Raw genomic sequence first — 23447 nt, 5'->3', positions numbered from 1 at the left:
TATTCCAAACCAGAGCTGAGCAAAATATGAAGGATGTACTCATTTACTAAGCAGAAATCCAAACATCTACTTATTTCATCATTTTAGGTGAACCCAGAAAAATGTCTTGTGACCTTTCTATCTACCAAAAGAGAGAAATTAGCAAACGTTCAGGGCCTTTTTGGAAGAATGTTACATCTTTACATCCCACAAAAGCCCCTCACCCATCCTACCCCTTCCTCTCTCCTGCTGCGCAGCTGCACCATTTGTAGAAACTGCTTCTTTTTGTGTGAGAATTGCTCGTGAAGACTTTGCAATAGCAACAGATGTTCTTGGGCCCACATCTCTTAATTGTGATGCTCAACGATTCTCTGTAGCTCAAGGCTGGGGTAGAACCCAGCAGCACGAGTGCTGGCTGGTTTAAGCAAGCTGGATAACATTACATCTATTCTAGAGTCTCTATCTGGGCTCTTCATGAAGTGGCAAATTGGCCACAGGTTAGCCTTGCTGGTTTTGAAAGCTCTTAATATTAGAAGCCCTGGCTGTTTTCCAGAACTTTTCCTTGAGGCTCATCCAGGCAGATAGCTGGCTTCTGAAACTAAACCAGCATTTCAAAGCACTGGCAGACTGATGTGCAGAGGAGAGCCTTCCCAGTGGGAACTGGCATTCCCCTCTCCCCCACCAAAATGGGCAGCTCTGTTCTTCCTGTCCTGCCGATCATCCAGCTCCTATTTGCACTAAAATGTCTGCTGAACGGGGCTCAGCAGAAGTACAGGTAACTGTGGACACTAAGATATCTTTATATTTTGCTTGTGTATACTTTATGCAAGAAAACCCCCAATACTCAAAATCGTGTCTAACTTCCACTAACATAAACATTCATTTTTATCTCCATGAGACACAAATGCAACAAAGGGTTGCCAGACTATAGAAAGACCAGTTTGGGGCCCAAGATGTACACACATGCACTGCATACACAGGACGACCAGAGCAGACAACTTATCCAAAGACAGCTACCTTGCAGCGGACTGAATTAGACTTCTAAGCAGGTATCTAGTGTAATCACTGAGTGCCTTTATTTCCTTCCTCCAAGTACTGAACAAATTATTCAAATAGGCACTGTTAAGCAGAGAAAATACAGTGCGGAGCATAATAGGCAATGTGCTCTCACAAAACTTATGATCAACCAAGAAAGATCAACAATGAAACGAGCAATTTATAAGAACACTTGCTATAATGAGAGAAATACTGCATTATAGGAACATACAGCAGGGGCGACAACACTAAGTCTGACAAGGTCTCAACCCCACACCATGTTTTACTTATTTTTCTTGAACTTCGTTCCTTTTATGTCCAGTTACAATATTTAAAAGTTTAAACATGCATAGCATCAGAATTGTGCACATTTACCTGTTTTAGAATCTCTGGTGATACAGTTCGAGGAACATCAAATCATTTTTAATAAAAATCAACAATCCTATTGTTCCACCTATGTAAGTTTGGTTAGAACTCAGCTGTGCTTATCCTTAAAGAACACAATAAATTAAATCATTCCCACTAGGATGGAATTCTTTTCACTCTCTTTCTCTTTTAATGGTGTTCTTTCTTCCAATTCAAAGTTCTTTCCCTCCAATTTTCACAGGCAATAAAGTAGTAGCTGCCCCCTAAAGCTGTCTTACAGCATTCTCCAAATTCTAGGTATTGTGTGTTAGATGGAAACACATGTCATCAGAACAGAGATCCTTGCTCTTTGTTTCTGGATAGATTGCTGTTAATAAGAGACTCATTTTCACTTTCAAACTGCTAAGTAATTACTTTTTCTCTGGCACAACCACTTGCCACTCTGTTCTAAAGAAACTGCATGTATGTGAATGTATTATGCATGAACAGTTAGCATAATGGATGCATATCCTGCTCTTTAAAGTGGCTTCTTTATTGATTTTTTTTAAATAAAATACTTTGGGACCTTCACCTCTGAAATTTACACAAGATGAAGAAATTTTAACAATAGACAACTGAGCCAAGATGCAAACAGTATCATCTATCTTGCTTCTTGAAACCTAAGTCTCGGAAAGTGTCTGTCTCATTCCCTTTTCATTCATTGTTCCTGGCAAGCGGACAGAACCGCCTGATGCAGGGTTACAGTAGCTCACCCAAACGACTTCTAATCAGCCACTTCAACATTTATTCATTTCAAAACTCGATCTCAGAACATAGTATTAAACATAAATACTTACTGTTCAAAGCAGACATTCTTCTATTCTACAGATTTCCTTCTTTTTATGCACACTCCACACACCCCACCACCCTGAGAAATGTGAAAGCTATTCCATTAAAAGTTCAAAGAAGCTTTGCTTCCCTCCACTCCACCCTCCACCCCCCCATACAGGAAAAAAACCACGAACAACTATGACAAAGATCCTGAATGAGTCATAAGAGAATGCCCTTCAATTGTAGAAGCATGACTAACACATTTAAATATGATGACTGCTTCACAAGCAAAGTAAAACTTCATTTGGTTGATTTCAAAATATGTAGTCCTCTATTTTACTTTACCCCCAAAATAATTTGGAAGGGTCGCTGACTTCAGTGCGATAGGCCTTCTCACTTTTTAACATACTGTTGATAATACTATTTAGAAACTAGGCAAAAAATAATGGAAAGCAGCACCCTTGCCATAATCTCCACTTATCTTGATGTCTAAAAGGAACAAAACGGAAGCTTTTACACTTTAATCCAACCCATACAACTTACCTGTGCCCTATATAATATTTTGATAATGAATTCTGGTTGATAAAACGTGGTAAGTGCACAAGAAATACACAGATGTTTCATCACACACAGGCAACAATTCTGCTTGTGAGGGAGAGAAGACTGAAGAAAAAATAAGTGACATTCAAGCCACGCATTAAGAGATAATAAGAGTTTGTCACAGGGGATTGAGGTAGGAACCTTGTCTCTTTGTTCTTTTCTCACCCCACCCCCAAACTCTAAGCATTCACTCATACCCACAGTATATCACAGTTATGTGTCAACTTGCCTGTGTTCCTCATTAGAGTAGCTTCGTTCAAGAGTGGGACGATAGTATATTTTCTTTATATCCCAGTACTCAGAAGGCATTCAGCAAAAAGTTTTCCCTTCAAAAAAGTTTGCCTTATCAACTCAGATCCTGATTCTATCCTCAAAGATATTGATAAAAACCAAAAAATGATCAGCATTACATTGTTCTTAAAAAGGGAGAACTGCAAAGGAAAAGATCATTAAAACATTGGCCCACCCTCCCAAATCTCCTACTCTTACTCCTGGAATACATTATGTCAGAATCTATACACATGCACGTGCACACGTGCACACACACACAGAGGCACACACGTGCAAGAATTTTTCTGATGTAAGATTGGTTTGATACTTAACTTTCAGTTTTAAAATACAAACCAATAGATGGTGAAGACAAACGATCCAGAAAAGTACTGCGTCTGATCATTTGCTGTGGAAAATTCAGGAGCTAACAATAAAAAATTAAGAATAAAACCAATACCTTGGTCGAAAAAGTCAATTAGCCCCCCCAAGTTTACCTGCTTCAAAATGAGTATCTGTGGGACTTCCTAGGTGGCGCAGTGGTTAAGAATCCACCTGCCAATGCAGGGGACATGGGTTCCGTCCCTGGCCCGGGAAGATCCCACATGCCGCAGAGCAACTAAGCCCGTGTGCCGCAGCTACTGAGCCTGCGCTCTAGAGCTCATGAGCCACCAAAAAAAAAAAGAAAGAAAGAAAGAAAGAAAAAAAGAAACAAAATGAGTATTTGTGGTCAGAATACCCCTGTCTAATCTAGACTCTGTTAAGCCCTGAGGTCCTGTTCTCTGTGAAGCAGAGCTGGCCCAGGGCTGTTTGGCGCATCAGATAAGGGAGATGAGGGAATGCACATGACCCATAGTAGCTTCTTAAGAAAACAGTCTATTAAGCAACTGCCTATTCTGAGGAAATTCATGTCCTACCACTTGTCTGTCTCAACAGAAGAGATTCCAAACAGGGCATAAAAAGATCTACCCAAAGGAATCACACTCACTGTCTCTTTCCATTTGGATAAGGTTCATGACCTGGCAACAAAGATGGTTAGACCTACTGTGGACACACAGAAGGAAAGAGCTTGCCATTTACTTTTCCCTTCCACTTCCGCAAAATTTCCCCACATCAGATTAACTATGGCAAAAGGAGTCTTACTTTAGAGTCCTATCCTTGACTGATTTCACTGAACTCGTTTGGGGTCACGAGGTAAGAATGGCCAGGAATATTTGCTGATGTGGACGGGACAAAGCTCACACAGCCAGGCCCAAGAAAGTGCTCTGCCAGAGAAAACGGTCTTCTCCATTTGCCACCTCCAGAACTAAAGCTGCTTTTACTCATTCTGTGCTGCATAAAAAGGCTTTTATTATAGGCTTCCCTCCTTTGCAATACAGCCCCCCTTTTGGGGAAAAATCTGCAGTAACAAGCCTGCTAGTCTTTTAACACAAGATAAACAGAGTGGGGTAAACTTAAAACCATCCTATTTTGTTTTACCCAACCACACAGCATTCCACATTGCTTTCATTTCTTTTTTTCCCATTTCCATTCATAGTTATTTTTAAAGAATTAGTATAGAAGCAGGTCAATACAGATGTTACAAAAGTTATCAGGACATGGTCTGTGTAGAGAAACATGTGAACAGGTAACGGGCTAAGGGAATTTTTAATCCTTCTTTTGCCAAATGCATTTTACCTACAATTCACTTGTATAACAGACAGTTCACTTAAAAACTCCCTGCAGAAAGTAGCTCACAGTTAAACAACCATCATCATCACTAATAACAGATGTTTATAGAACATCTACTATTTTTAGGGCAATGCTAGGTCTACAAGTAAGCAAGGATTAAAGAAGTGTTAAGAAAAAACAAAAAAAAATATTCTTTTTCCTCTTACGTTATTCACGTTCTATATCCTCCTTTCGCTATCATATGAAGACATTTATTTGCTTTCCCTCCTCCTATCTTCTAGGTTAAATCAAAGAGTTCTCCTGAATTAACCCTTCCAACTCTTCCCCTCTTGGACCAGGAACATCTATGGAAGAGACTCAATTGATTGGTAATGTCTTGGCTCTTTCTCCTAGAACTGGAAGATGGTTGGGCATCTCAGGGAAAGAGGTTCAAGCTATCTGGCTTACACATCACCCATTACCTTCACATTGAAATTGTGGGGCATCAGGGACCCAGGATCTAAGCACATACTTACTCCCCACCCGTTGGCATCCTGTTGGACCCAGGATCAAAGCACATACTCCCCACCTGCTGGCATCCTGTGATTTTTGTGTGGTTATGGTGTTAGAATTAGAAATCTTGTGAAACTATTTTCTGTGACCTTCTTACCATATTAGAAACACATGCACCAGCCACCTTCTATCACAGATATTCTTATCACCTCATCTACCATTCCCTGAATTGCCTAGTGAAAGGAAGAGTAGGTACCTAAAATTTAATAGAACACCAAAGATTTATTTACAAATGAGCAAAGAAGCATGAAAATTGGGTGAAAATAACAATCTAAAAATCTATTATAATGTGCTTTGAATTAGAGTACTCACCATTAATACCACCATCCCAACGTCTATGTAGGTGGCAAATTAATATGAGTAAAAAGTTAAATATGATTCTTAAGAGGTCAATAAATACCCCCAAACATGCCACAAGTTTTACAAATACTTAGCTCACTGCCAATTTTCATTACAGCTCTTTCTCTGAAATTTTAAAGACGAGGTTGTGTAATTTACAGCAATGATGAGTACCTTCTTTAATAATCATGAAGGACCTGTTTTATTAATTTTCCATCATGGATATTATACTTTGAAGTATTTGGTCTAGCAAACAAATGTCTAAAAATAGAAATTTTAAATTTCTAAAATAAATTTCATTTATATCTAAATAATAATAGACAGTTCTCTCTCGTGTGCGCGCATTCTTTTCATTCTCTACACAGTCCCTCTACTTTTTTAAACTTAGCCTTGCCTTCTATTTGTCCCTTCCCCAAACTTATACGGAAAAAAACATAGATGTTAAAAAACACTTCTGAATCTTAAATCATTACATTCAGAAACATAAAGGTAAGCAGAATTCAACTATTTAACAGTTAAAAAATAAAACTGCCAGAGTCCAAGAAAATATTCACCAGGCTTCACCATCTTCACGTTGGGGGTTTTTCAACTTCCAGTATATTATTCACATACTTAGAGGAAACAAACATACAAAGGGTCTATGGAAGCATTTGAGCTAAACACCAATGACTAATTCCAAAGAGTTCGCTCCAGATCTGATATGTCTAAATCCCAAAGGTAAATGTCTCAGGCCTTCAATTCCATCACTAGAATCCCAAATCTGACTGTTGGAAAAAGTACAATTCTTGGGGGCTTGAGTTGCTTGGCCTGGTGCCTTGCTGCACATTTAGCTGTGTAGTTAATCTCCCAGAGCAGCGCCCACTGTGGCATGCCTGCTATTCTTTACCATCTGGAGCCTGGAGTTGATATTAGCCTGAACCACACATGCAGGAGAAAAGAAATAAAAAAAAGCAACTCTCATTCGCATTTAACTGAAATTGGTGGCAGAACAATGCACCATGCTGTCTAGGCTTTTACACATGTATGAGAGGAAAGAAAGGGTAAAGTACAAACCTTCTCCTTTGCCTTCTGGTTCTCGGCTCTAAGGTCTTCATACTCGCCTATCGCTAAAAGAAAATAAGGAAAGCAACGTTATAATGCTATCAAAAGTCTACTATGGGAAAACCTGGGAACCTAACTAACCCCTACTGTCTATTTACAAGGTTGGGGGTGGGGTGGAGAAGAGGGCACAGAAGAAGGGCTCCTGCTTCTAAGAATAAGGAAGAAAAAGAGACCAGAGTGGATGTGAGCCCACTGAGCCGAATTTCAGTTCTCCTGGGTCATCAGGAAGATCTATGAGACATAAGTGCCTATGACAAGTCACTTCTCATCTTTGATGTTCAGCACTTGTGAAAGGAGATGGGTGATTCCTGAAGTTCCTTCCAACATGATTAGTCTGTGGGCTATAATCAGAGGTTTATTTTTTAAAATTGTCCTCCAGAAAATAATGTCAATGTCACATATCTGCTTTATCCACAGAGGAAAGTTTATGCTATGAGCATTCAGCTAAGAACAACTATTTTCAGGCACTGCAAGATTATCAACTATCAAGCCATGACCAGATCCCAGCCAGATTCATTTCACTACGTTGGAAAAATATGTGAACTGTTTTGAAATATTTCCAACTATGTGGGAAAAGTAGTAGTTTTCTACTTAAAATCCTCTACTGCCAGAAAAATAACCTAAACCCCCACATTCATCTTTTAGCCAAAGCACCATTTTTAAGATATCCTCGCAGCTGAGAATGTGCCAGAGAATGGTGGGAAGAAAAAGAATGATGTAGGATTAATGATAGAGCAGACTGCCTAAGGTGGGCCGAGCAGACTGCCTAAGGTGGGCCCAGCAGAACCACTGCCCACTCCCAGACCAGCATTTTGACTGGCACCAGAGAGCCAGGCAATAATCAAGCTTGGATTTTTATACTTTTACTTTTTAAAAATTTAATTGGGATTTATCTTCAAAATGCTCAGGTTTTCTTTTAAAAAAAAGAAAAAGACAAACAGAGCCTCCTATTTCTATGAAGAACCTGAAGACAGAAATTAAAAATCTGAAACCAGTGGTTTCAAAAACATTCCAGATAATCTGGTTATTAATTCTAGAAGTGTATGATTCTAACCACTAGAGTAGAGAACATTCCCAAAACAATTCATATAGTAAAGTACATGCTGTTTCTTCCAACAGTGATCTAAAGGGTTTAGAATAGTTACTATGATGGCAGGACCGAAATCTTAAAATCCAATTCAAATAAACAAATATTTACACCCCAAAGTTTTATCAGCATTTCATAACCATCTAAATTGTCAGAACTAATGGACAATTCTAGTGAAGCCACACCCAAAAAGAATCTTTGAAAATCACATAGCCCATAAGACACCTAAATGTATACATGTAAAGATACAGGCCTTTTAAAAATAATGTTTCAACAGGAAAGATCTGACTGATCACAGAATGAAGCCCTCTGCACACCAGCTCCTCATCAGCCTCCATCACACAAACCCCAAACAATGAGTATGAACTAAATTGTTCTCATTCCTGAAAATTCAATAAAATGCCCCTCCCCCTCCTACTTTTAACAAAAAGAAACAAGAACTAAGAGAGTCTAAAAATATGCACTTACACTTTGGGTAGTCTATGGTCATGGTCCCAAACCTTATTACTGTATCTAATATTGTTTCAAAAATAAATAAATATTTTATTGAGAGACTCTGGTTTACTTGACATGTAGAAGTATCTTTAAAGTTGAAAAATCAAAATTGATTTACCACGCTATTCCTGATGACCTACTTTACAGACATACAAAAAAACAAAGACATCGAGATTTTTTTTTTTCTATTTAAAACTTCAGATAACGGCTTTGAAGGCCTTTTTAAAAATACCAATACTGTTCTCCCATTATTTTGCCAACAGAATCCAGATGAAACACTGTAGACTCCCAATTACTGGGTCTTTATGAAAAGCATTAATTGGGAACCTTCACCTATCATATCTTAGTGGAAATTACAGAAAGTATGCTTTCCGTGACTATGTGCAACTTAAAAAAAAATGAAGTCAGGTACAGGGAAAGGGGAGGAAAAGTATGGGAAGAATTCAACCATTTGGTAGTGAGAAGGGGCACTTGGGGAACAGGGAATAAAAAAAAAAATTTACTTCTATTTTCATTTCTCTGAAATTAAAAAACAAAGCTCATTGCCCTAAACAATATTCACATACACGTATATCATAGTGAACACATAGGTAACCCCATCTTTAGCAAAACTGGTGAAAACTGTAGTAACCTATGTTGTTCTGCTACTTCTTTTTTTGGCAATGCCAACGGGTCACAGAGAAAGCCTTATCGTTTCACAACTGGCTCACAGTTTCAAAAATTTTCAACGTGAATTGCACAGCTCAAGTGATTTGACGAGAGAGACCCTCCAAACTCTGAATTAATCAATACAAAAGAAGAAATGATTCTGACCAATTCTTTATCACGTGAAAGATATCTGCAGTTTGGGAAGACTTCATCTCTTGGGTTTACAGATATAGTATATTTCACTATACTGTAAAGTTACATAGCACGGCAACTTCAAAGTACAGCCTAATCCCAGCCCAAGCACTTAACCTAGCCAGGGGACCTTGGGCAAACTGGTTACTCTCTGAGTCTCAGATTCCTCATCTGGAAAATAGGAATAATAACTGTACATCTCTCATAGTGCTGCTATTAAGAGCAGGTAGGCTAACATGCAAGATACAAGAGTGCTTAGGCATGGTAGATGTTCAACTGTTAAACATGGTTATTATTACTGACACAGCAAGGTATGTCAAATCTCACGTGTGTAAGAGATTTAGGCTGCTCCCTGATACCCTCAGTCTCAGGCTTACTTCTGTCATACCTGGCCTGACAGATGGCAGAGCAGAAAATCTCTGAAATCCTAAGCACTACTCCCCTCCACCAAATAAAAGGAGGAGAGAGGGGGCTAAAGATCAATTGTAGTTTGGATGTAGTAAAAAAAAAAGAAGGTGGCAAAGAAGTGGAAGCATGTCTGAAGCTGCACTTTTCAATCCTGGCTCCACGTCAGAATCACCAGGGCAGCTTTTAAACCCTACAGCTGTCCGGCCCCGTCTCTACCCACCCCCAACCCAAGATTCTGATTTAACTAGGTGGACCTTGGACATCCACATATTTTTTTAGTAGTAAGCAACCCCAGGTGATTTTAATGTGCAGCCAAAGAGGGGACTCACTTCACAGGAGTATGGAATGGGAGGAAAAGGAAGATGCGGAGAAAACAAAGAGAATATCAGGCAAAGCACGTGCTTCAAGAATCATGCTGGTTTTCATTTTCTAACCCCCTAATGCCAAGAGAGGGAATTTTCTTTACAAGCTGCAAACCATGACATAGCCATCCCAGGAAGCAGCTGAGTAGACTTAGCTGTTCGAGAAACATGACAACTGAAGTTCATAATTACAGACCAATAACACCTCTGGCTAGGGCGAACAGCAATCAGGTTGCCTGGGCCTTTTCCAGTTTTAGCATTTTAGACTCCAGTGCCCCTGGAAACCTCTCAGTTTAACCAACGTATCCTAGCATTAGTTCCAGATCAGTATTTCCAACCAATACTGTCAAGACCTGCACTGTCAAATACGGTAGCCACTAGCCACTTATATTTAAAAGAATTTAAATTAAATTAAATAGAATTTCAAGTGCTTAATAACTACATGTGGCTAGTGGCTACCACTGTGGATGGTGGACACAGAACACTTCCATCACAGCTGGAAGTTCTACGGCACAGTACAATTTTGGACATCTCTGTCCAGATACCTTACAAGCACCTCAAACGCAACATGTTAGAAAGTGAACTCATCAATTCCATTTCGCCTAAACACCCTGCTTCCTGTATGCAGGACCATCATCTACCTAGTTCTCAAGCTAGTACCTCAGGATCACCCTTGATTATCCACTTCCCCCACCACTAAAGGATCATCAAACTGCTCAAATCTCACAATGCCTCTCCGACCTGCCTTCCTCTACAGCCAGTGTCTCTGCCCTAATTCTGACCCTCAATAACAGCAAAACCCTCTCATGTAGCCTCTAGCTTCCCTCTACGCCAAGTTCATTCTTTACAAGGTAGATACTAGTTAGCACTGTAACAAAGCAACCTGCTTATTTCATTCTCTTGTTTAAAAGCCACCAAAGATGTTAGCTTCACAACCTGGGAACTCCACTCTCCTCTCCCCATTCAGAGACCACAACTCATTCCATCACACCCAAAGGCCCTCTAAGACCTTTCATACCCAAGTATCTTTACAATTATTTTCCCCTCTGCCTGCAAGTTCTTCCCTTCCCCAACTTCCGTACCTCCTCCTTTTCAAAGCTGTTCAACTGTCATTTCTTCTAAGAAACTCTCCCCATATAACGTGGGCAAAAATCAGCATTTATATTTCTAATATACTACCAGAGTACACTGTTCATATCTCTCTTAGAGCACCTACATGCAATGTTTTAAGTTGTCTGAACATAGGTCTGTTTTCTTGTCTCTTCTCCCACTCAATTCATTGCTATAGACCTTCCATTCAGCAGAACACCAAGCACAGAGTCCATGTCTACGCTGAACGAATGGCTGGGTCATATAAATCTGTGACTTACAGCAATTCAGCCAAATATTGACATCTCCTTTTAAAAGTGAAGACACAAATGCATAGAAAAGTCAAATCCCACAGTAAGAAATGGTAGAAGTAGAACCAGTCTACTAATTCTCTAAGCCATCCATGCAAAAAACATTTCTGAGCATTACTGTGTGCAATGCGCTAAAGCACTAGACCGGAGATAACCCTCTAGGGTGAGGACTATGTCTTTATGGGTCCAGAGTCCCTCTTCTAGCACAATGCCTGACATGCAGTAGGCACTTGATATATGCGTGTTAAATCCAGGAGGAAGGAAGAATGCATCTAGGTCTTCATACAAATACATCATTAAAGAGCACACACTTTCCTCCCCATATTAAAAGGGCCCCTTACATCATGTTTCAAAAAGATACTGAATAAAAATGAAGCTTTAAATAGCCATCAAATATAACCAGAAAAACACTGCCTCAAGAGATCTCCTAATGTATATTCTCAGCCATTGAGTCTACATCTTTGAGGTTCACGGAGCCTTGAAACATCTCTTACTAATGGGGTATGAGGACATGAGTCATAACAGAAAATGTTCAATTAGGACATTATTCCCTTCTGCACACATCCCAATAGGTCCTGCTCTTAAAGCCAGAATAGAAAGAGAAGTCATTTATACCTCAGTTGTTAATTAAAGCATCAAAAAAGCCAGGGAAACACTGCTGGAAAACCTGATCAAAAAACAAAGGTGAGAGATTTCATATCTGAAAAGAAATTACGGCAAACATGAAATTCACTCTTTACATGATAGAACACACAGTACAGTGTTAATGATTTAATGATGCTTAAGAAGTAATCTCAACAAACTATATTAATGACTTCAAGTTAACCAACAGAAAGGAAGGAAACTGAGTAACTTTAAAACACATATACAAGTCTGGTTTCTGGTCTGGCATGTAAGGAGCATATAAGCCGACACTCTGGTCCTCACAACAACAAAAAAAAAGCTGAACAAACTCAAAATCAACAACTCTCCTTAGATCCATGAGAGAACTGAAGTCACAGGGCAAATCAATACTCTAAAAATTAGAGATACACTCGGACAGATAAACAGGATCACAACTTATTGGAGCAGAAGCCAAGGTGCAAGACCCCCTTATGTGTGAAGATGGGGGGGGGAAGAAAAATCTAAACTGCAATTAACAAATTGCTAGAGGCTCAGTTCTAACAAGTTTGAGAGTTATAAAATCCAGGCATGGATAGGAATCCCTGACACTTGTAAATTTTACCTCCAGGACCAGGTCCTCACAGTGAATACTGAGAAATTTTCCCTACTGTTCCTGGCAGGGGAGGGGAAAAGTAACCATCACGAAATACGCCCAGAGCATTCTGTTCTTTGTAACAAGGCCTTCCCTCAAGAGAAATTGTTTCATCAGAGCCTAACAGATTTAAGGGAAGGTAGTATCCAACTCCAGCTCCCTGTAGCCTTGTTTCAGGGACACTGAAAACTGGAACTGAGAAGCACTTGTGAAACTCACAGCCCTGGGGCACAGGCTCATTTAAAGACCAAGACCCTATCAAAGGACTGTTCCCTTCCCCCATAACTTACCACCACATGAATGTTTATAGCAGCTTTATTCCTAATTGCCAAAACTTGGAAGCAACCATGATGCTCACCAACAAGTGAATGGATAAACTGACAATGGTACATCCATACAATGGAGTGTTATTCAGTGATAAAGAGAAATAAATGAGCTACCAAGCACAACAGACATGGAGGAAGCAGAAATGTATACGGCTAAGTGAAAGAAGCCAATCTCAAAATGCTACACTCTGTACAATTCCAACTGTATAACATTATGGAAAAAGCAAAATATAGAGCCAGTAAAAAGATCAGTGGTTGCCAGGAGCTCCAGGGTAAGGTAAGAGGGATGAACAGGTAGGACAGAGGAAATTTTTGGAGCAGTGAAATTATTCTTTTTGGTAATGTAATGATGGGTACATGTCATACATTTGTCAAAACCCACGGAATGTACAACATAAAGAATAAATCCTAATGTAAACTCTGGGCTCTAGTGAGTAATAATGTATCAATCTTGGCTTATCAGTTCTAAGAACTATACCACACTAATGCAAGATGATAATACTACCGGAGATGGGAGGGGCGGGGAGATGAGGAGCTATGTGGGAATTCTCTGCACTTTCTGCTCAATTTTTCTGTAATCTAAAACTGCTCTCCAAAGTCTTACTTAAAACAAACAACAACAAATACACACACACGTGTGTCTGTGTGTGTGTCTCAGATTCATACCGTAATTTGTGCCGTAGAGGATAGCACAAATGTGAGAGAGAATCTAGTAACTAAAAGGATCGTAATATAGTACTGTTCACTGTACTACACAAAAATTTCAGAACTCATGTTTTCATGTTTACAATGCTTAGATACCTCAATGAAAAATAAATGAAATAAAATGCTTAGCCAGCATGGGAAGCAGAGAAAAACAAAAGCAGTGTTCCTTCTACATTTTAAAGCAAAGCTTGGCTGTGTTAACAGCTCTACAGAATATAATCTACAGAACAACAAAGTTTGAAATACACAAACTTTTCGGATCTAACAATTCCGTCTCTGAGAATTTTTCCTACAGCTGCACTTACAGATAGAGTGTACAAGGATATAAGCAGCACTGCCGTTTTTAATAAGTTTTGATTTTATAAACTATAGATTCACAGCAAAACTGCACATATAGTAGAGCTCCCATATACCCTACATCCAGTTTCTCCTATTATTAACATCTTACATTAGTATGGTACATGTATTTCAATAAATGGACCAATACTGACACATTAGTATGAACTAAAGTCCATACTTGTCTTATTTCCTTAGTTTTCACCTAATGTTCTATTTCTGTTCCAGGACCCCATCCAGATACCAGCTGTCATGTCTCCTTAGACACCTCCAGGCTGTGACAAGTTTCTTAGACTTTCCTTGTTTTTGATAATTTTGACAGTTTTGAGGAGCACTGATAGGATATTCTGCAGAACGCCGCTCAACATGGGATGCTTTCCTCATGATCAGACTGGGGCTATAGGTTTTTAGGGGAGGACCACAGAGGTGAAGTGTGATTTTCATCATCTCATATCAAAGGTACATGCTATCAACATGACTCAAACCACTATGGAAGTTGACCTTGATCACCAAGCTGAGGTAATGTCTGGCAGGTTTCTGCACTGTAAAGTTACTCTCCACCCCTACACCACCCCCCTTTTCATACTGTCCTCTTTGGAAGGAAGTCACCACACACAGCCCACGCTTACGGAGCAGGGCATTATGTTCCACCCCTTTGAGTGGGAAGATACATAAGCTATTTGGAACTGTTCTACGTAGAAGATGTGTCTCTTCTCATTTATTTATATCAGTATAGACTGATGAATATTTATTCTATACTTTGGGTTATAATCCAGTATTTTGCTATTCAAAGTATTCCATCTTTGGCCACTGGAAGTTCTTTCAGTTGGCTCTTGTATCTCTTTGACATACCCCAATCATTATGCGCTCATTTGTTTGAACACTTCCTTACTTTCTAGTAACTACAAGATGCTCCAGGCTCATCTTATATATATCCTGCCCCAGCCACTCCAGCTCCAGAATCAGCCATTTCTCCCAGAAGCCCTGTTCCTTTTACTGGAGAATGGTATTACAAGCCATGTTCTGGAGCTAGATGTGCTCCCTGCTACTGGTACACTTAGGCTCTCAGCTGAGAGAGCAAGTAAATAAATGTCAGTATACTAACCCAATGCATATATACACCTCTATAAATGTTTCTATTTGTAAGCACTGATATCTCTATTAAGCTAAACATGAGTTCATACTGATGTCTCCAACTCTTCTCTATTGCCAGAAGCATTACTTTTAGTAGGAAAAAAACAGAAATACAGAAGTTTGTTTTCCAAGGGGAATTAACTACACTGTGGGAGATGCATACAGGGAACATTATGTAATCAATTTTTAAAGGTTTAACTCTATATGTACTGGTATGAACCCTATAACATATATTGACAAATATATATGTACATACAAACACAATTTCCAGAAGGAAATAGAACAAAACGTTAACAGCAGATAACTCTGAGAAATGGAAATGGGGTTAGAACATGTATTATCAACTGGGTATACCACCCTTAAAGAGGAAAAATATATTACATATGACAATAGTTTGTAGCCCTGCAAAGAATCATGGTACACAAAAAGATGCAGAGAATATCTGTGGTATTAAAATTTCATGGGGAGGGGAAGTGATTAGGGGAAAAAGTGTCTAAAAAGACTCCTTTGGAGAATATAATGAAATAAACATTGAGAAACAATGAGTTAGAAGGAATAGGTAATTGCACTTTTCATTCCATATGCTTTTTTCTTCTATGAGCATATGTTTATTTAAAAAAAAAAAACAGTAAGACTGATCTACCTAATGGCAGTATTGAGTAGTGAAATTGTGACTAGAAGTTGTAGTTCCTCAGGCCATGCTGAATGTCCATCTCACAGAGGGTTACCCCATTCGGGGTCACTTCGGCAGTGGCTCACCAACTTTAGGAAAATGCATTTTTAATACTATGGTTTACAAAAATCATACAGCTCACAATGCCTAAGATACTTATCTCTGCCATTTTTACAGAAAAAGTCTGCTGACCCCTGATCTCTAGTATATTAGCTTAATTTTTTTGGCATATTCATACAGTGGAATACTATTTGCAATGCAAACAAATGAACTACAACTACGTGCAACAATATCAATAAATCTCACACACATAATAAGCGAAAGACAGAGGCAAATAATACATACCGTATGATTCCATGTATGTAAATTTCAGAAACTTGCAAAACTTATCTTTGGTAGCACTGAATATCTTTGGGAAGAGGAAGGTGACAGTGATTGGAGGGGTTATGAAGGGGCTTCTGGAAATGTTCTGATTTAAGTGTTGTTAGAAACATACCTGCTTTTTAAAAATAATTCACTAAGATGTTCATTTATATTTTGTGTACTTTTCTCAATCTATATTATACTTTGTTGTGAAAGCAAAAAATTTTAAATATAAATCTTATAAAAATGTAACCAGATGAAGAAAAATAAATTTACCAGTCTTTTCATAGATAAGTAAGTAAGTACATATGTACCCTGGTTATTCAGATACAGTTGGTCCCTGGCCCACTCTTGGAAAATAGTGGTGTAAAGCCAAGTTTGCACTCGACACCAATGCAAGCATTTAGTCCCAAACTGCTTTCTACTGACTGACTTTGTATAGATCCAAGATTGACAATGCTTCAGCTTTTCCAGATTAATGTGGTCCTTGTGGTAGACAAGTTTCAGCCCCTTTTGTCAAAATAATGCTCTAGCTACTTTCTAGCCTAGAAGCTAAGGGAACACTAGAAGCCTCTTTTAATTACTAACTCAGCTCCAAGAATAAGCCTCGCTAAATTTCCATCTGAACCTTAAGCACTAGCTCAAAAACCTTGGAGAAAATGATACCAACACTCAAAATGAAAGAAGGTTACCTTGCTTTAAAACCAATTATCCAACCATTTTAAATAGTGCAAGAATAGCCCATGACTTTTATTTGTTTGTTGTTGTTGTTTTGGTCTTATGTGAGAACATCCTTTTTGTTAAGCAGCAATCATTCTCTTCAAAACTTCCTCAACAAGACCCAGAGGACATGGCATTATTATGATGACTGTTTAGTGGACACCTGTTGTTTGTGTCTTCCCAGCCTGCATCCCCCCTTGTGGTAGGGGCACAACATTCTTTTTTTGGACTACTCCAATCCATTGGTCTTTGCCGAGGCTGCCAATCAAGGTGCCCTGCCCTTCCCTGGCCAAACGATTTTAAACACATGACCCAAATGAGGCCAGTTAGACATCCTACCACCATCTCTCACCTGGGAACTCCTCACCAGAAGAGACAAGGTTTTTCTCCCTCTCTGTATCTCTGATGCCTAGCACAGTGCCTGGCTATGAATATTCAATGCATGTGGGCTGACTTAAATACAAAGAAAATCATGTACCTTAAACAAATGCTGAGCTAAGACTATCATTTCCCAACAGAATTCTGGAAGGGGAGCAAATTGTGTTATGTTTTGTAAGGAAAATGTCCACTTTAGTAAGCTAGGACATATGCATTGGAAACAGTATGCCAAGTTGCCATTTCTCTGTGCATTAAAGATGTCAATCAGTCCAATAAAATAAAGCCCCAAAAAAGACAAAAGGAGAATTACCTCATTACCTCAACATCTGCTTGAACATAAGCAATCGCACACTGGCTAATTTTTTTTTTTTTAAAGGGACATAATATAACTTTCTAGAAAGACATAATATAGCTAATTATACCATTCACTAGACGGGAACATACAATGTTTTGAAGTAATTCAGAAGTGGGTGTGATTTATAAGACATAGAGCTTAGGGAATGGTAAGTATAAATTAGAGATTGTTCATATTATGACAGATTCCGTCATTACATTTCACAACTTTTGTCAAAAGCAACCTTATTCACCACACCACTAAAGGCTTCACATTAGGGAAGGCTGCTGTCAGCTCTGCCATTTAGAGTGGATGGGAACCTTCTTTCTGAACACTCTCCTGGGGAATGGGTTCAAATTCTAGACTTAAAACACACTAGGGAAGGAACGATATGATGAAAACTAAATGGCCAATAAACATGTAAAAAGATTTCAAACCTCACTAATAACCAGGTCAGACAAGTTTTTTAAAGGTACCATTTTTGTTCATCAGGTTGGCAAAAATTAAGCAACTTGCCAGGCTGTCAAATTAGTAAAGACTGCTGTTGGTCAATGTTGACCAATAAGTGGGAAAACGGACACTGCTGGCTGGAACGTGAACTGGTACAGTCATTGGGTGGGGGACGGGACTTTTGTAACGTCTAGCAAAACTTTATATGTATATGCCCTCTAAGCCAACAATTCCATTCTAAGAATCTATCTTAGAAAAAAAATGTTTAATTGTACAAACTGATTTGTATGCTTATTTGATTAATGCCTGTCTACTCGACAATAAACTCGTCTGTCTGGTTCACCATCTCTTCCCCCAGTGCCCAGTACACGGGCTCCATATACAATAGGTATCAATACCTGGTATTTGTCAAAGAAGTAAATGAATACGTTTACTCACCATTAAATAAGAAAAATAGAGTACTTAATAATAGTCCCTCTTGTTTACATTAAATGGGGTAGTGGAATTATTTACAATGTTAACAGGCAGTAAAAAGTACTGTCTACTTTTAAAAATAAATCACACATACCAGCTTACAAAACTGATCATAATATTGGTAACAGTTCAAACACCTAGTTGCCAGGTTTTCCACCTCAAATCCCCAGCTTCCCAGTTAGTTCCTTAGGTTAAACAGCAATTAAACACTCTTGAAATAAGTCAACTGCTATCACTGTCTATGATTCACTGACAAATAAATGCCCTGATTTTGAAATGTATAAAAATTACACCATGGGCTGAAAAAAATCTCAACACCTGGGTAACCAGATTCAATATCCTAAAAAAAGTGTACTCTTCAAGAAACACAAATTTCAACATCTAACTGTTCTATTGCCTTTGACATGCCCATAATTGAGGAAATACATCCTCTAAAAATCCCAATGCATGGACTTGTGTTTTCCAACGTAACTGGAGAAAGAACCCAGGAACTTAAGAATCATCCCTTTTTCTCAGCTCTCAAATCCAACACAGAGACAGAGATGTGTTCCAAAATCAAATACAAATAACTTGTGGATTATCTGCACTGTTAAAAATTATCCTTGAAGTGCTACACAGAATGAAAAGAAGTGAAATTTGAAATTTTAACATTATTTGAAAACTGACCACCCATCAAAAGATCTAATATCCACTAATAGTTATCACCAATAATGAAAGCTCCAACAGTCTAGAACATGAGTTGAGAGTCTTTCTGTTGTGGGGGGAAGGGTGTTATTAGGAATAAAATACTAATAAAATCTGGCCCCTCACTAAAACACTTGAGAAATTCCAGATAAAGGCATTTTGCCCACCCACTAGATTCACTGATGCTTGTGACTTTTTGACCTCAGACTAATTCTAGGATGGGAGTTGAAGGTACTGGGAAGGCAAAAGCCATGAACATGTATCCAGCACTTTCCAGATGCTAGATATCACAGAGGAATGTGTTCTGTCCCTCTTGGAGAGGTTAAATAATTTCCCCAAGGTCCCCAAGGCTAAACAGTCATGTTGACACTTGTTTTCAGAAGTCTGAACTTCAAAGGGATCCACATACCCTTATGAAAGGTATGTTTGTGATCTCAAGGAGCAACAGGTCATAGCGCTGGACAGACCTCACGAAATCATCTGGTTTAGCTCTTGCCTGTAGTCGGGTCAGGCTTGATTAACCAGAAGACCCATGGAAGGGAAGAGACCTTTCCAAGTTCACAGAGTTGGTGAGTTAAGTGAAGAGAAGTGAAAGAGCTGGGACTAAACACCAGGATTAGCCACAAAGCAGGGCCCCTTCCACTATATGGCCATGTCAACAAATTATTCAGGTAAAACTACGTTCCTAAACATTTTTACTTCCTAAATCGCTACGGTTCCTCTCTTTCTTGACCCATATTCTCAGGCCACCTTTGGTCAGGGTAATACTAATTTTAAATTTAAAAAGTGTTAGGTTCACATGCGATCTTAATTGGGCTTTGTTCAGAAGTGTAGTTAAGGAATGAAAATCACTGAGTTCTTTATTAAGAGATTACAACAATTCTTTAGCTAGCTACCAGTCCGTGGAGAAATGCGTGTACATGGCCTGGCTTTCCTGCAAACCAGAGCCAAGTCCTAACTCAAGAAGCCCCACACAGGCAGGGTGCTGCCTCACTGACGGATAAATTGCTAAAAATGGGAAGCGATAAAACACACCCCGGGGCTGAAAATCCTAGCTGGGTAAGGAAAGAGGAACTAGGCCAAACCAGAAAGAAAAGCTTTGGAAAGGCTGTCAAAGCAGCGCCGCAGGCCTCCCAGCAACTAAGTGCAAGGGTGGGGCCAAGGCTAAGGCGCAAGGCCAGCAGGGCTGCCTAAAACGCCGCCTCTCCGAGATTAACCAGCCCCACTCGCTTCTCCCGCGTGGAAGATGGTACCGTGGGAGCTCGTCCGCGCTGAATCCTTGGCCCTTCCCCTAAACCCCCATCGCCAGCTAAAGCGACCAACGGGTAGCTTTCCCCGCACTGTCCGACGCGACCCTCCCAGGCACAGGCACGTTCCCCTCTGCCCTGGGCTCGCCAAAGCGCGCGGGGCGCGGAGGACGCTCCTCCACGGGCGACGGAGCTACGGGGGTGACCACGACGGCCGCAACACCTCCCGCCCAGCTTCCGCCACCCCAGACCCAGCGCCCTGGAGCCGTCCCCGCCCACGGGCCGCGGCTGCCCGCACCTGGCGGCCGCGCACCCGCCTACCTTGCCCCTTCAAACTGGAGATGAGCTGCAGCTGCTTCTCCTCGTCCGAGCTGTTCATTTTGGCAGGTGGGGCCGGGAATAAAAGGAAAGGAGGGAGAGGCGAGGGGTACCGCGGGGGGGAGGGGGAAGGAAAAGCAAGATGCCGGTGGCTTGCGGCTTCGCTACCCGGAAGTTGGATGTGCTGCCGCTCCTCCTCCTCCTCCTCCTCCCGGCGCGGAGCGCGCGGGTGAGATCATTCCCACGCACCTACTCAGCGGCCTGGGCGGCTTCACCTGCAGGGGAGCGGAGGGGCAGGGGCGGGGCGGGGACAGACCGGCCGCCCGGAGGCAGGAGGTGGGGACGGGGCTGCAACCCGTGCCTAGCCTGCGGCGGCCGCTGTGGCTCGGCTTCCTCGGCGGAGGCCGCCGCCGCCGCCGCCGCGGGATGCGCAGGCGGGAGGGCGAGCGGGCCTGCGTGAGCTCGCTCTGGCTCGCTCCTGCACCCTCTCCTCCGCCTCCACCCCCTGCGAACACTCAGCCGCGCGTTCCGGAGAAAACCTGTCCCGGGTCTACAGCGTCCATGAGAACCCCACTCCCAACGCTGTCAAGGGCCTCTCCCCACGAGCTGCTCATGTAGAGCAAGACGTGATTAGCAGTAAACACCCCGGATTCTTCCCCAATTCTCGCACTGTGGACTCTGGGGGCGATGTGGGGAACCCTAGACACCTGCAGGGGCAAGGCTCTGTGTTGTGCGTTTTGCACCTTGAAAAGCATACAGATACTGAAACAGGCCGGCCAGGTAAGTTACACAGGGAGCGAAGGAGGCGTGGTAGTCGGTTAACAGCACCCGGCTCTTGGGCTGGCTTCAGCAGCACCGGGTTTGAAGAATGGTCAAAACTGGGCCCTGCAGCGCGTGGATCGCCAGGCCTCGCAGATCGTCTGGTTTGCGGTGGAAAGATATTCTCTTCAGGGTAGAAGCCACTGGAAACGCCTAAGGTCACTCATCTGCCTGGCAGCAGAGCCTGGTGAAGTAAAGCCCAGCATTTGTCCCACTTCGCTGCCTTCTGCGCTGTTTAAACCCAGCTCTGGGTTAGAACTTGACCAGAAGAGGGGCAGCAGGCCTGGCAGATTTCAGAATGGCTCTCCCCAGCCCCCAGTTGCCAGTCTTTGGTCAAGTCTCCTGACCTTTTTGAACTTCATCTGAAAAATGGGCATAATACTAATACCTACTCTCTCAGAAGAGTTGTAAGTGTTGAACAAGGTACACAAAACACCACATCCAGAATTTGACATATAATAGGTATTCTTTAAAACAAAACAAAAAATTGAGGTTACAGCTCTTTGAAGAAGGGGCTGTGGATGCTAATTCTAAGCTAAAGTGGGCACACTTCTTTTACACTAATCGTTAAGCATATAAAATAAATCCAAACTGAATTAGGTTCACTGCACATCTTGGTTTTTCTCGTTACCTCAAAGCTCTCAGTGTGGGTACTACACCAGCACAGTGCTTCTACTCATTCCTCACTTGCTATTTTATGTAGATGCCCAACTCCATTTACCAACTGAGTCTCCATGATGGATGGGGAAGGAGGCCTAGAATATAGGTAAGTGCTGTAACTAGGATCTGTCTGATATTCCTACTAAATTCTAATTCAAAACAAACCAAAAAATGGTAGCACTGCTTTCTCTTCTTCTAAAAGAGCAGTGTGATATTTTAGCACGAGTGATTTAGTGATAGAGTAATCTAAAAAGGCAGCATAGTGTTTTTTGTTTTCCATTTTTTTTTTTTTCTTTTGGCACACGGGCTTAGTTGCTCCGCAGCATGTGGAATCTTCCTGGAGCTGGGATCAAACCCGTGACCTCTGCATTGGCAGGTGGATTCTTAACCACTGCGCCACCTAGGAAGCCCCAAAGCATAGTGTTTTTAAATAGAGTGAATTAAAATTTTGAAACTTTAAAAATAATTTTGGTATGGGGTCTTATGCAGTCCTTCCCCTGGTTTTTCATAAGATAGTTTAAGACAGTTGCAGATCCAGCTGCCAAGAAAAATAACCAAATGGCCTTTGCCTTAAGGTTACCTGAGATGGTATGTTAATCCTCAGAGTTTAAGGAAGGCCCAGGAAACATGAGACAATTCATCCTCAACTACATGAAAATATGAATGATACATGCTGCCACCAGGTATTGCATATGAAGAGAAATCATTTCTTTCCAGAAAGAAAACTAAGAGATTTGAGTAACAAATCATGGCCATCTAGCTTTCATACAGCAGCCAGGAAACCTAGTATACCTGATCAGTCATTCTGACTGCTGGGTAATGCCAGAGGCCTCCTCCAAACCTAAATAATCAAATATTTTCTCATATTAAAACAAATACCAGCAGAGTGCCCATGAAATCGTTGGGTTAGTTCATAAGGTTCCACTTTTTAAATGGCTGATTTAATTGTCTACTCCAACTATACAGTAATTTAGGTATCACTTTTGGAGTTTAAGAATAAGTTAATTCTCAAATATAATCAAATTGACTGCTTTGGTCCCACATGGAATCTGCAGCCCCTTGAAATTAATCCTGTTTACCTTCCTTGAAATTCAAATAGCCTCCTGAAATGCAATATAGTATTATCCTGAGGGCATGAAATGAATTATTAGGATGGCTATTAGAGTCAATTATAGGGATTCAGCTCTCCCATTACATTATGGTTTATTTATATGATATGAATATTAATGGAAAGGATAGAAGTGATAATAATTAGTTTT

General features: G+C 40.6%; 1 protein-coding gene across 6 annotated transcripts in view; it reads right to left on the bottom strand.

Annotated features, from left to right (window-relative positions):
• SHTN1 (shootin 1) overlaps positions 1-20896 on the bottom strand; it is a 94111-nt gene extending 73215 nt beyond the window's left edge. For 3 of the 6 annotated variants that reach the window (XM_057737603.1, XM_057737600.1, XM_057737602.1), the window contains exons 1-2: positions 20713-20894; positions 6673-6725 (exon numbers count right to left, since the gene is read on the bottom strand). In XM_057737603.1, the coding sequence (XP_057593586.1) occupies positions 6673-6725; positions 20713-20770 (111 nt within the window). In that variant the 5' untranslated portion in view covers positions 20771-20894. Of the gene's footprint in view, positions 1-6672; positions 6726-11128; positions 11191-20712 lie in introns of those variants that run through there. The other 3 variants (XM_057737604.1, XM_057737599.1, XM_057737601.1) reach the window with 3 other exon arrangements.
• Between the last annotated feature and the right edge of the window lie 2551 nt (positions 20897-23447).

Source organism: Hippopotamus amphibius, chromosome 5 (assembly GCF_030028045.1).
Source record: "Hippopotamus amphibius kiboko isolate mHipAmp2 chromosome 5, mHipAmp2.hap2, whole genome shotgun sequence".
In the NCBI taxonomy this organism is placed as follows: domain Eukaryota; kingdom Metazoa; phylum Chordata; class Mammalia; order Artiodactyla; family Hippopotamidae; genus Hippopotamus; species Hippopotamus amphibius.
The sequence above is the reverse complement of the archived record's forward strand: the minus strand, read 5'-3'. Positions and strand labels throughout refer to the sequence as shown.